The 14,345-nt window shown below is 48.9% G+C and overlaps 1 protein-coding gene across 6 annotated transcripts in view; it reads left to right on the forward strand.

Moving 5' to 3' along the window:
- qkia (QKI, KH domain containing, RNA binding a) overlaps positions 1 to 8,616 on the forward strand; it is a 52,949-nt gene extending 44,333 nt beyond the window's left edge. For 2 of the 6 annotated variants that reach the window (XM_057011725.1, XM_057011721.1), the window contains exons 5-7: positions 529 to 616; positions 1,912 to 2,352; positions 4,032 to 4,822. In XM_057011725.1, coding sequence (XP_056867705.1) covers positions 529 to 616; positions 1,912 to 2,352; positions 4,032 to 4,141 — 639 coding nt within the window. In that variant the 3' untranslated portion in view covers positions 4,142 to 4,822. Of the gene's footprint in view, positions 1 to 528; positions 617 to 1,911; positions 2,353 to 4,031; positions 4,823 to 5,237 lie in introns of those variants that run through there. The other 4 variants (XM_057011722.1, XM_057011727.1, XM_057011724.1 and 1 more) reach the window with 4 other exon arrangements.
- Positions 8,617 to 14,345: the final 5,729 nt, after the last annotated feature.

Here is a 14,345-nt window from a genome sequence, read left to right on the forward strand (position 1 = left end):
AGTTTTGGGGTGGAGGTGCGGGGAGGAGGCGCCACGAGTTTGAGGAAGATCACTTAATTGCTTTCCTTGAATAATTTGGGTCCCCTAATTTGGCAATAATGACAGTGGCTGCTGCTTGTGTATTTATTTATCCAAACATTAATTGACAGGACTGACATTAGCGAGGGCGGCTATTGCATATTTGATTGCGCACAAGGGAGCGAGAAAAATTACAGTAATTATCATTCTGATAGAGATTATGAATATGCATCCCCGTACTTAATGTCTGTGTCAGCACTTTAGTAACAATAAGGCATTCTGCCACGACGGTGGCGAGAGCTTATCTCCATCTCCGGTCCCCTAAAGCCAAGTCCAGCTGGGGCTCGTGAAAAACAGATGACACGCAGTGATTGTAGCGCCACCCAGGCACGCTGTCAACGGAAACAGCCGCCCCATTGTTCAGACCCGTCGGCCCGAAATTGGCCGATCATTCAGTGGAGTCGCGAAGAATAGAGTCACATTTGGGGGGGTGTGTTTCTGCGTCTGCAGGCGGAGGGAGAAGACAATTTGAAAAAGATGCAGCTGATGGAGCTGGCGATCCTCAACGGGACGTACAGAGACAACAACATCAAAGCACGTAAGTGAGCTGCTGGAACACACACACACACACACACACACGTGCGCGCGCGCTCTCATCCGCACCATGACATCACTAATCTTTAGCTACACAGTAAGCCGCACAATATATCCAATATAATATCTTGTTAACAGATTAACTTTGATTAGATTAACGTGCAGTCTGAAACACACCTGGGTTGGGTTCAGAATAACGGTCCAGACCGAGACCTCCAGGAGGTCCTTCCTGTTCTTTAAAATCCAGAGCAACAATAGGATCCAGTTCTCAGCTCAACCCAGGTCTGCTCCATCATCACATCTCTCTACATCCCATCATAACCGTGACCACCGGCAGACTTTCTATTCCAGGCTCTCCAGAGAGTTTTGTAGGACAACTTCCATCCTGTCCTCCATCCTCCTCCTCCTCCTCCTCATCTTGATCTCTCCCCCTAAACGCCCCCCCTCCTCCCCAGTTCCAAACGCGATCGCTCTTGCTGTCGGCGCTCTGAACTTCCAACCTGGTTCCACACGCTCCAATCTGCATGTTGGCCACCCGTTTTACTCTGTTTGCTCCTGCAGCACCAGATTCCATCCATCAGTGCATAATTAAGCGTCAGCTTCATACGGCGATTCATATTTGCTCCAGACAAGTGAACACTTAAGCTCAGCGTGATTGATCCCAGCTTTTCTTCATATGTGAGCCGTGATGAACCGGGCCACCACCTAACTGTACTTCCAGCTTGATTTAATCGACCTGCCTGTGGGGACGCTTGTGTGGCACCGCTCGCAGCACATGCTAACACCAGCCACCCAGAAGCCATTACTGTCTGTTTATTTGTACGTACTTGACTCAAATGGACCGACCACTGGGTGCAGAGCCCAGCCCTTAAATCCGCCCTCAACTCGGGTCTCACCCACGGGTCCATTTCAGTCGGGGCGGGCGCTGTTTTGTCGTCACCTGTACCATATCGGGTAGCTGAATGTGTCGCCGCCATGGTGATTTGTATGCTTTGAATGCATCGGGGAAACGGCAGCATTTCGTGCTCTTTGTGTGATGGGTTATTGTTTATTTCTCCTTTAGTTTGGCTATTTTGATTTATTTTATTTTATGCAATATTGTGGCTCTTGTGGTTCATCACCATGATCATTGCATGGACTAATTCTCCCTTTTGCCCCTCCCTCTCCCCCTCTCCTCCTGCCACTTTGTTTTCTTCTTCTCTTCCTCCTCTCTTTCCCCCTCCACTCTTCATCTGTGTTGATGGCCACCACCCCCCGCTCTCTTTCTACTCCTGTCCTTTGCTCTCTCGCTTATGGCAGCCAACCTTGCATTCTCTCTTGCAGCGGCAGCAGCAGCCGCTCAGGGGCCCCGTCTTATAGCGGCCCCCACGGGTCAGGTGCTGCCTCCCCCGGGGCTCCGACCCCCAACACCAGCCGGGGCGCCCATCATGAACCTCATCAGGCCAACTCAGATGGCTGCCATGCTGCCCAACGGCACCCCGACCTTGGTGCCCCCGACACCAGACGGCGGGCTGATCTACACCACCCCGTACGAGTACCCGTACGCCCTGGCACCTACCTCCCTGCTGGAATACCCCCTCGAGCACAGTGGGGTTCTAGGTAAGCGAGCCTGGGGGAGCGTGGGTGCAGCAGGTACAGCGGCCAGCTTTAGCCATCCTGGACAGGAGGGCAGCTTGTTTTACCCTGGAGCTGCGATGCTGGACGCAGCATCCTTGATCCACAGTCAGGACTTTTTTAAAGGTAAATATGTCGTGTCCACCTGAGGACCACAAACTCACAGAGTGGAGAATGAGAGGTAACGGGACGACCAATAATGCGGCTCGTATGGACACTGCGTAGAAACGTGGGCAGAAGGGACCCCGCCAGGGCCAGGCTCCTCCTAGTTTTGACACCGTTCACTGTTTGGGATTTTTTTATGCTTCACTCTGGCGCCGTGCTCTCAGGTTTAGGTGGCCTCTGTTCTGTAAGGTCGGCGTCGCCGCCTCGCCTCTGTAAAGGGAGGCCTGCCGACAGGGACGCGCAGCCTAACCCTCTCGTGCACCGGCCTGAAGGCAGATGCAGTCTGGCAGCAGATCCCCTCGGATTTCTGCAGCTATTGAAATCATTCCTCTGTGCTGCTCTCTGCCTTGATGCCTGGAGATAGTCCCCCCCCCGACTCCCAGTGGGGGGTGTTCATTATTTTCTCTTGTCTCCGTTTTAGCTTCTACCCCCTTGAACCTGAGCGCTTATCCTCCACGTCCCCTTTTTTTCCACGCGTCAGCGTCTAACATATCTGTTACCAAAGAACTGAGATATAAACGGAAGCTTATAGCGGACACACGTTTAATGGAAACAAAACAACACTATTCAGAATCCAGGCTTTTATTGGGAGTTGCGTAGCGCCGTACCTGGCGTCCCTGTTAGCTGAGCTGTGTGTTTTGGGAGCCTTCAGGGAGCGGCGTGTACAGCAGGCGGGGCAGCAACAGGCAGGGGCAGCTGACTTAGTTTCTCTCTGTAACTCGTAGCGTTACACCAGCTAACTGCATTTTATTTACTCACCATATCGATCGGTGCCTTCAGCAGCACAGGGCCCCATGGGACACACACACACAGACACACACACTTACCCGTGCTAGCAACTAACCACCATTGGTTTGTCTGTGAGTAGAGGAGCGCCAGGCCATCTGCCTCCTCTGAACAGCGTAGGTGGCTCTGTAGTCGGGAGCCAAAATTCCCGCTTTTATTATCATACTTAACGCGCCGGTGTCCAAATTCATGCACATTTTTAAAAAAATACTTGAACACAAAGTGACACGCGGAGAGTTAGCTTGTGCCCTGCGGACGGATGGTGTCGGGCGCTGAGGCGGGAAGGGATCAGACGTGACAGATATAGGAGGGAAAATGACCCGGGTAGAAGTGGTGAATGAGGGGAAGAGACTGGGAGAAGCAGGTGGTGTCTGGCACTATTCAATTACCATCTGAGCCATATTAGATTCCCCCAACCCTTCAGAATAAGGAGACAAATTTCTCTAAAGCCCCCTCTGGCTCCCAGAGGGAGGAAGCGCTCCTTTTTTTCCACAGCCGGCCCAGGAGCCTCCATCCTTTACTCTCCCACGCCCCTCCGTTCAAAGAGCCTTGCATAAACCTGAGCACTGTGGAAATATATTCCTTAAGTTATGCATTTTTAAATGCTAAGTTCTACTCCAAAAAGATGTATTTTTTTCTACTGCGTTTTTCTACATTTAAAGAGATACCTGTGGCGTGTGGACATGTACTCCCATGTGTATTCTGTTACTATTCTGTGTATTGTTGTATTAGCCCAGCATTAGCCTCCACGCTACCAGTTAAAAATGTGAATGTTATCACTGTAAAAAGAAAATGACTGTTTTCCCCTGCTCAAAGTGAATGGTTTCTAACCTTGTGGACCTGTTACAATCTAGGTGCAATGGCTACTAAAGTGAGACGGCATGACACGCGGGTCCATCCTTACCAAAGGATTGTGACCGCTGACAGAGGTCAGTTTAGTCTCTCAGCTACACTTTGCTATTGACTGATGAATTTCAATGTTATGCCTATATGCCTCGATGCCTTAGTTGACATTTTCTATATTGTTCCGAACTGTATTTTCGTTGTCGTCATTGTTTCCCCGTCCTCCTTCGCCACTACACCCACCCCCCCACCCCCCCACATCCACACACCAGCTAAATGGTCGCCTGTGGTCCGCACATTTTGTTTACATTTACTCTTCCGCATAAGTCAAACCTCAGGCAGACGCGAGGGCAGGTAGCGTTGAAAGAGCCTCACGACATTCCACTGATGTGAGATTAGAGCCCTAAAATGGAGCAGGCTTGTTCCCATACATCATTTATTGAGCAAAAAAAAAAGAAAAGAGGCGCATTTTACTGTAAGCGAGCGGCGTGGAAGGCAGGAGGAAAGTGGCCATGCCGCCACCCGGCGCCATTTCACCTTGAGATTTGAATTTATTTTGTATTTTTATTTTTCTACGGACGGCCGACACGCACAGACATAAGCCGAGGTAGCTCGCACCCCCCCCCCCCGTGTCCCGCAGAACCGATCGCAACAAAGCTAAAACACATTTTTGATATTTCAGTTGTACATGAGGTACTGTCATTTTCTATTTGAGCATTTTATATCAAATGTATTTATGGTTCATGTGTATATTTATATCATATAAAAATATACTGCTAAATAAAGAGAGAGAATCGGAAAACAGCGATTGATCAATTCATTGCACATTTGCCGCTAGCGCAGCTGCCATCACGTAACATTAGTTCCTCAGCCTTCTGACCACTAATCACACTGTTTGTGACCTGACAGACACTAAAACACTAGATTTTGGAGTTTTGTTTTCTTGTCTGTGTCTTTGTCCGACACTCCCCCCCCCCCCCCTCCCTTTTTTTCCCTGCGAGGCCGTTTGCGTCCAAAGGGTTAGCAGTCGTGACGTGAGGTCATTATCCTAACAAGATTAGGCGGGTGAGGGGTGTAGGAGCGGGAGGGGAGGGGGCGACATAAGATTGCATTCATTTTATTGTTAAAATGATGTCATTCCAGTCTCTTCCTGCTGACACTAATATCCTTTCTATCTTTTTTTTCTGTTTGTTTTGTTTTTGTTTCTAACCACCTAGCCGCCACCGGCAACTAACACATGACCTTCTGACCTCTGAACTCTTCACCCAATGACGAGCCGCCCCAAGCCTGCCTGCTGATCAGTTAACTGGTAATTGCCTTTTGCTAGCCTCTCGGACGCAAGTGAGACAGAGAGAGAGGGGCGCCTGCCCAAACTGTCACCCTAACACAAAAAAAGAGTAGGAAACCAACGCAGAATCTTCAGAAACGCAACAAAACCCAACGACAAAGTTGTGTAATATCCATTTTTCCCATCTGTTCATTGAGTTCGATTCCCATTCTTTCTCTTTCTTTTTCTTCATGAGTCACATGCTGGGTGGAGCCGTAACTGCTCACAAGCCTGCACTGAACTATAGCAATAACCCCCCCCAAACCCTCCAATTTGACACCCTCCCTCTAAACAAACCACAGTTCAGTCTCTATTTGACGCAAACCGCCTGGTTTCAGAGAAATCACCCCGTCAAAAGTGAGAGGCCCCCCCAGCAGCCCCCCCCCCTCCACACACCACCACCACCACCCGCCTACATGGGGAGAAAAAGAAACAGAAGGAAAGAGGAGACGTGCTGACATTAACGTGTTTAATTTCTGTCATTTTCCACATGTGGTGGTTGTAATTGTGAGCCGACACATTCTGGGTGTGCCCCTCCCAACAGCTTCTCTGCCTGTTTTTACTTTCTTTTGGTTTTAATATTTGGACGCATGGCTGAAGCGATTGCAGAGGAGCTTTATACGATTCATGTGTTGGTTTCTCCTGTCCTGTTTTTGTTTTCATGTTGTGATTATTTTGATTTTAGTTTGGAGTCTTTTTTTTTTTCTTCTCTCCTCCGCTTGATATTTTTGGTTTCTGTTCACATTTGACTAATTACCTTCGCGTGATCCGAGCGGCCGCACTTGGACCGATGCAATCTAATGTGCGATGCAGGAAGTAGGACAGGACGGAGGGACGGGACGGAGGGCAAGCTTGGCGAGAAGGTTGCCGACAGGTGTGTTTGTGCGCGCGCACGTGCGTTTTTAATTAATTCTAGGATGAAAGTAGGGTGTGTTGAGGCTTTGGGGACATCAGAGCGGCTCCAGGTGGCCGCTCCCGTTGGCTACCCCCCCCCCCCCCCATCCACACTACATCATCATACAGTGCCTGATGTTTTTAGAAGAACCTCTATCAGTAGGCTGAGCTGTGATCAAAAACCCAACAAAAACAACAAAAAAAACAGTATTCTAGTAAGTGTGCATATTTAACCAAAGGGTTTCACTGAGTTATGCATCAGGCTCATCCAGGGCTCTTTTTCGCCATTTTAGCTTTAGCAGCCGTGTGGATCTGCCCCCCCCCTTCCCCCCCTCCCCCCACGCGGCTTTAACACTAAGTCGAGGTTCTTTTGTGCTTTCTTATCATTTTGCCGCATCTCTACGTTGAGTGTTTTAATTTGAGGAGCGTCGGCCGGCAGAGGCCCGCTCCCCTGACCGTGGGCGTGTTTGATTTCACCGGTGAACTGTTGGAACCATCCAGAAGCGCATCCACAATGTGTCAGGCCCACCAGACGGGCCCTGAGCCCACAACCCTTTGTTCAACTCTAAAGAAAAAAATAGGATGTGAAAGCCATGCCTGCCTGTTCCGATTGCTTTATACATGCGTCTTATATAAATATATATAAATATAGAATACTGTAGATATCTGTAATGCATATACAAATACAGAAGAGAACAAAACATAGCTAATTTTACAGGGTGCTGGAGAAGAGAAAAAAAAACTGAGAAATCTATTTTTGGCAATTTTACCTTTTGATACTACGACTTGCAGTTACAAAATCAGAAAAAAAAACGCAAAATAAAAACGAGTAAAAGCGAGCGGGCGAGGGGACAAAGTGCTGTTACCTTTTTGGACGTGATTGGAGAGGAACGCCAACGACCACGAGAGACGGATGCCTGACAGAGAAGGATCAGAAACGAAAAGTGCCTTATCAGCTGTGGTTTCTGTGTTTCCGAGCGTCCCGGTTGTGTCCAGCGACACCCAGCACCCACGTGGTGGCGCAGAGAGGGACGGACGGCTAGCAGTACGCGCTCACGCCAGTCGAGCAGGGTAGCCCCCCTCCCCCCGCCGCAGCGCGGCGTTCCCGAGTTACTCTATGCAAAAAGAATAGCAGTCGTTGCCGACCAGCTAATATGTGCCATGGTTTTGTCTTCCTGAGATTCTTTTATTTTTTAATTTAGCTTCTCCCTCGATGGCCCTTTACTCTGCTCTACACACAGGTGTGTGTGTGTGTGTGTGTAGGGGGGGGGTTCCATTCGATCATGTGATATTGTCCTTTTTTTCTCGTCTTTTGGTGACTGTGACTAATTTCCAAGAACAAATTGAACTGCCAATAGCGATGCAACAGTCCGCCAAACCGCCATTTAATCATGAGCTGAGCAGAGCGGCCCACAGAGCGCCAACATAAAGGCAGATAAGGAGAGCGGGGCGGCGCCGGAGGGGTCGCCCCTCCGCACCCCCCCGCCCCCCATCCCCCCCCCCCCGGCATCACGCTTGTTTCAACAGCTGCAAACCCGGCTCGCGCCTCTGGATGTCAAACTACCGAAACAATCACGAGCTTTTTAACGAACAAATGAGACGGCGGCGCAGCCCAGCGGTTTCCGGCTCTTGAAACAAGCGACGGTTCTGTCGATCCGGCTCCGACGAACGGAGGTGGGCCAGGAGCCGGGTCCCCCCCCCCCCCCCCGCCACCCCGGCAGGACGTTTCAGAGCTCTTTCATCGCGCAGTTACACCGAGAGGTCATTGATTATATCCCTTTTTTCTTTTTCAGTGTTATTACTTTCAATTGAAATGCAATATTAAAGTTTAGAATCAACTGCTATTGAGCGTTCAACAGTATTAAGAGAAAAAAAAATCCCCTCTGCAATGTTACAACCTGCTGTGTCATTGTGAAAGGCTGGATCAATCCATCAGGTCAAAGGTCAACCCTACCGTGTTCTCTGGCCTGCCTACTACATGTATGATAATGTAATTAACAGCAGCCATTGTTACAGGTTTATAATGTATTTTTCTAATCTCATTTTATATGTATATTAATCATTTTTCTGAGTGTTTTTTTGATTTTTAAATGAAATCTACTGCACCCCCGCCCCCACAACAGCCCCCACCCTCTTTTGTTTGACATCTTGAAAGCGGTCGATGGTGGGGGGTGTCACCTTTCTCCCTGTTATATTTTGTTTTTCTTGCCAATGCCCGGCTTGTTTAACTCATTAGACTTTATTAGTTTCCTTGTCATAAGTATTTTTACATGCTTGCATTTAGTTTTCATGGTGTATGCTGTTATTTTTCTTATTAACCTCTTGGCATTTATTTTAATAAAACATTCTTAGTAAGAATTTTACTAACTTGCTGATATTTTTGTCTTGTGTTTTTAACCAGTTTCATGAATGTATTACCCTGGTCTGGTTCACGAGACTAACACGATTAAAAACACCGGTGTGGCGCCGGCCGACCGCCACAAAACCACGCTCGCCTCGCACCGGCGCGGCCGCTCGGCACACGACCTCCCCTGCTGTCACACTCTTTCACACTCCCTCGCTCCCTTCACAGCCCTGCTCCCTCTCTCTCTCTCTCCCCCCTCCCTCTCTTCTTGGTCGCCCTTGTGTGTGCCACTGACCCCACCCACACAGGAAGAGCTGGGGGTGCCGGTGCTAGCTGCACGCTAACACGGGGTCGCTGGTCTAACTGCCGCGTCTAACTGCACATGGCCATTAAAGACCCCTCCGTCGCCGTCTGGGTTAATCTGTGCCGAAATGTTGCTCATCTCACCTGGAATCTGTTGTTTTGAACTGTGAATAAGCCGAGCAGGACATCTCATTGTTGCCGCGGAAACTGGGAGGCTGACGCGCACGCCGTCCCCGCTCCCCTGGCTTCCCTGCCTGGACGGCGCCGCTACAGTTAGCACCAGCTGTCGCCGTGCGGTTGGTGGAAGCTTCTCCCCGTTCGGCTGGTTGATAACGAGCGCGGCTCCGTTCGGGACGCGAACACACACCAGTTAACCGTGCCAGTATCAAGTACTTTGGGATCAGAACAGCCACGCTGTTCCTCGCAGTGTAAAACGCCCATGTGGCTTTGAAGCTTTGATCATCTTTTTGTTTCGTTTTTCTTTCTTCCTCCACTAATTCAACATCGACACTGACACACAAGCGGAAGAGTTTCATTAATCCAGATTAGTTTAACCTCTTTTTTTTTTTTTTAAATAAATATCAATGAAATCGCACAACAAAGCATTTCAGCAACGCAAAGAAACGAGGAATTACAGCATCAAACTTAACATTTCTCTCTGGGATCAACACTTCGTGACTTTCATCTGGAAAAACAGGGTGTTTGGGGTTTTGGGGGGGGTTCCGCCTGCGTCCTCACCAGCAAATGTGGGACAGACTGGATTTGTGGTAGTCGTATCAAATGATTTATTAACGTAGGAACTATTTTGGACCATAATCGTCGAGTTGAGCTAAAATCCGTCCTTTTTTGAATAAAAACTCTAAACAGGAGTGCCTTTCCCCTCCCCTAACATCGGCTAATCTTCCGTCTCCCTTTACTCTTGTTGTGAAGCACAAATATACTAAACGCCTGCCTTTTGGGGAACGTTTGACCAAAACTTGGTGGCCTCATTTCCCGTTTTGATCGGACCACAGCGTGGCGGATCGCTCTCAGTGCCTTTCAGAATCTGTCCCGGGGCATTCAGTGTACTGATCTACTAACGTCCTTCCTGTCAGTCTGTTCTTTTCCTTCTGTTTAACAAAACATTCCTCCAATGAGTTAAACGGCAGGTTAACCAATCAGTATTGGTGATCCAGCACTCAAGTGGTTAAAGGGCAAACGCTCCCAAAACACCCAATGAGGATCCTTTTATGTTTTTAGCCCCACTGGAATTTTTGTTTTGTTTGGTTTATATATATATATATTTTTTTTTTGGACTGTGATAAAAGTATTATACGTTAATATTTTCTAAAATTATACTCGTATGTTAGGTTTTCAACCATTTAGCGGTGCACTACAACCTGTTTTATTTTCCTTCCTTTGATTGTGGAGTCGTGAGGTTTTATGTGAAGTAGCCTTTGTTCTGTGTTTGTGTCACCTTGTTTGGTCGCCGGGTAGAATCAAGAGATCTGAATAGGGTGTAAAACAAAACCATGTAATGCCAGTGCTTGTTTATCACCCCCCCCCCCCCCCCAAAAAAAAAAAACAAATAAAGGAAAAGAACTGTTATGTGTGCAATAAAGAGCCATATTTCCAAGCTTCCTCTCACTGCTCTACCTGGACTGCTCTTTATCGCCGCCATCACTGTGGCCCTTGCTGGGATTTTTTGGGGGGAAGATCAAAGGTAGGTGTGCCACTTCAGTGAAAGATCAAAGCCAAATAGTGAAATCCCTTGATTAATCCCTCTTGGATGGCAAAACGGTGACTCCTCTGGTCCGTCTCGCACACACACACACACACACACAGCCTGAACATGACTTCCAGGCTCAGGTGACCTCAGATGAACCTTTACTTCATGAAGCATTTAGCGGTTCCATCTTCCAAAATAACATCTGGTGAAGCAATCAAACCGGATTTACAGCCGCAGCCACCTCCACATGTGTTAAAATTGTGTCTCCCATGTTTTAGTCACATCCTGCCAGTTGTTGCCAGTGCGGCTGCGGCGCTCGTTAGAATAAATAAAATAAGACGGATGTAATTTATATTTTAAAAGGGATTTGTTGTGAGATTACGGGGCGTTCGCTGTCGGTGCGATGATCACATTTCTTATCACATCCATCTTGTCGGCCTGCTGCTGGGGAGGACCATCGCGCCCCTGCGTGTGAAAGTGATGAGTTAGTGATGCTCTCGAAGCCGCCGCAGCGGCAGCAAATCCTGAGAGGCTCCCTGGTGAACTGTGACCGTGAACAATGGCCACCCCTGCTCCTTTTATTTAACACTGACAGAACAGACTTAAAAGAGAATGTGTTATTATGCTGCAGACCAGCGGCTCTGCAGGGAAAACAAAAATAAAAGAATCTGCACAACAGGCTCAAGTCTCTCCCCCCCTCATCCTCCTGCTGGAGGACACAGCTTCTGATGCTTCCGCGGCTCAATGGGACGATGGGGAGAACGGCTCATGCGGGGGCCGCTGGAAGTGACTTTAATGCCAACTGGGGAGAAAGTGAGGAAGAGGAGGAGAAGGAGGGTGCTGATGGTGGCGCTGGCCCCCGGAAAGATGCATCAAAGGAGCATTTGTCGCAAAGACCAGCTGGGAGACTAATCAGAGAGAGAGAGACTCTTTGTGTGTGTGTGTGTGTGTGTGTGTGTGTGTGTGTGTGTGTGTGTGTGTGTGTGTGTGTGTGTGTGTTGGGGGGGTGTTAGAGTGGAAGGGTTGCATCAGTAGTGACGGATGAACCAGCTTCCTGTGGAATGAATATAGGGCATTCATCAGACTGCAGCTGTTTCTCGATGTCTTGCTGTGTGTGTGTGTGTGTGTGTGTGTGTGTGTGTGTGTGTGTGTGTGTGTGTGTGTGTGTGAGTGAGTGTGATATTGAGGTTCTCAGAATGAAAGCAGCTCTCTGGGCACCTGTGTCCACTGGCAGCAGCTGGATTTTCCGCTGCTGCTGCTGATTGTGAGTGAAAGAACCAGACAGACGCGTTAGAAAGGGGACGTTTATTCGCCAGGAATCATCGCGCGGCTGCTTCTGAAGTTCATCACTCTCCGCCAGCACAGGCGCTTCTATCCTCCGGGGAGCGTCGGTCGTTCTGGGAGTCGTTTTCCTGGTAGTTTCTCGTCTGGCAGATGATGTCATCCTTTCAGACGTTCTCTCAGGTAGCTGCGAGGATGTTCCCGGGCTCGGTGACGCCCTAAAAGAACTGTCACATCGCAGCAGCCTGGACCGAGCGATGAGTCTTCCTCACCTGTCAGGCAGCGATGAAGACCGGTGAGTCACCTGAGGCGTCTCACGGGCGTCTGGGGAGAACTGACCGCTTCCCTGGAGGTCAGGGTGGGGGTCACATCAATTTATGGTCAGATTTCCATGAATCGTGAGGAAGGGTGGAGGGAGCATTGCACGCTTGGCCGCCTCGAACACGATACAGCTGAGGTGCGTTCGGGGTTCGTCAGGAAAATTCAGCTTTTGCAGGACGTAAATGAGAAGAAGGTTTTGAATAGGTTAAGGGTCAAACGTTCAAGTTTAATTCCTTCAAGGTTAATTCAGGTTGATTAAATGTGTCGAGACGAGCCGAGGGAGGAACTTTAGCCGCTCTGGAGATCAGAAGCTGAATCTGGCCTCCACCTGAAACTTGTCTTTCTTTTCCTCCCATCTCGTGTCCTTCATGTAGCGCTTTACTTTTCTGACAAATGGATCTAAGGAACGATGACTAAACCAGCGTCCTTCAGACTTACTGGCACGCAGGTTTTCATTTGCGTGCTGAACTCCACTTGGCGGCGCGTCCTCGCCACTGGAAGAGCAGCTCTCAAGGTGTCCACGCAACACTCAAACATCAGGACATCAGGACGGTGGAGGACACGGAGCTGGCCAGGCTTTGTTTCAAGAGAGACGACCTCCCTGTGACCCTCATCCCCCGTGGGTGCAAACTCAGCATGATGAGACCATTATGATCATGCAAAACACACACACACACATGCGCACACACACGTGCGCGCACACACACACACTTCACAAAGGGATCTGTAAAATATAACTTCACTCAATTTTCTTGTCTCTGACTTTGGCTAAAAATCTCTTAATCCTGTTTATCTGGCAAGGATTTGTGCATCTGTGCATGCACGTGTGCGATAGGAGTCAGTACAGTTACGGAATGTGTGTGTGTGTGTGTGTGTGTGTGTGTGGGCGGGGGGGGGGGGCTTTTTCACGACAGTTCTCGTGGTGTGTGTATGCATGTGTATGTGTCTGCAGCCTGGGAAATGAAAATGCTGACCCAATTTAATACACCTGTGCCCCGCTGCACCGCGGCCTAACACTTAATCACACACACACACACACACACACACACACACACACTCACTCTTCAACACCACATAATCTGATCCGCTTCCTCTGAGATGCACATATACAGATCAGGTCAGCCACTTCAAACATAGATGGGTTTTTTTTCTCTTCGGTTTCAGAAAATAATAAAGATGTGAGACAGAAGGCTTTATAACTAGGAAATTTTATTACTTTTTTTTAACTTTTATGAGTGTGGATGCTGGTGGCCTGGGTGTGTTTGCCTTTGGGATGGGCTCCCAGTGTGTCGTTCAGGTCCCGATGAGCTTCTGTAGACTGGGTGGTCTCCCACTGAGAGGAAAGTGAGTAATGAAGCTCCTTCAACACACACACACACACACACACACACACACACACACAGTGTTATTCACATCGCTCAAGTGAAGCATTATGGAAACGCATGAGATCCAAACATTTATTTGTTGCTTTTTTTCCATTTCTCACATTAATCTCTCCCGTCAGATCTACTCATGCACTTAATCTCAACACGCTGACCTGACGACACACACGCACACACACACGCGCACACACACACGTTCTCCAGTGTCAGAAGTCAAGATTTCATTAATATTCAGCAGGTTCCGTCTGAATTTGCACGCGCACAACAGCGTCAGAGCTCTTCAGTGAGCGCGTGACTCGCGTGCCCTTTGTGCTGAGTCACGGTGGGACTAAAGAGGGCTGATTTTCCTCGAGTGGCGCCGTTTAACGGTGAGTGGCAGCGCGACAAAAGCGCTGTTTACAGCCACACCGCGAGAGGAAGAGTCAGGCTCCATCATCGCTTCTTCCTCGTTCCTCTTCCTCCCCCCGCGTCCTCGACGTCGCTCGAGCTTTTAGAATTACACACAATCATACCGGGAAAAAGAGTTTGTCTTTTTATGTTGCCAGTGTGTCTGAGTCTTCCTCCCAGACATTTATATGTGCGCAACAGCGGCAGATTTGATTTATTTTTATTTTAAAATGGTGGGTAAAATCCAGCCTGTCGGCGTTGCGCAATGGCGCCACGCAGGTGAAACTGTGGCGCGTGAGCCGACAGCGCGTGAGCCATCAATTATTGCGACGCCACACCTGCGGTTTCCGCCATTACGGCTGTAATTGTCACAGGAGG

The sequence above is a fragment of the Takifugu flavidus genome, chromosome 16 (genome assembly GCF_003711565.1).
Source record: "Takifugu flavidus isolate HTHZ2018 chromosome 16, ASM371156v2, whole genome shotgun sequence".
Lineage (NCBI taxonomy): Eukaryota > Metazoa > Chordata > Actinopteri > Tetraodontiformes > Tetraodontidae > Takifugu > Takifugu flavidus.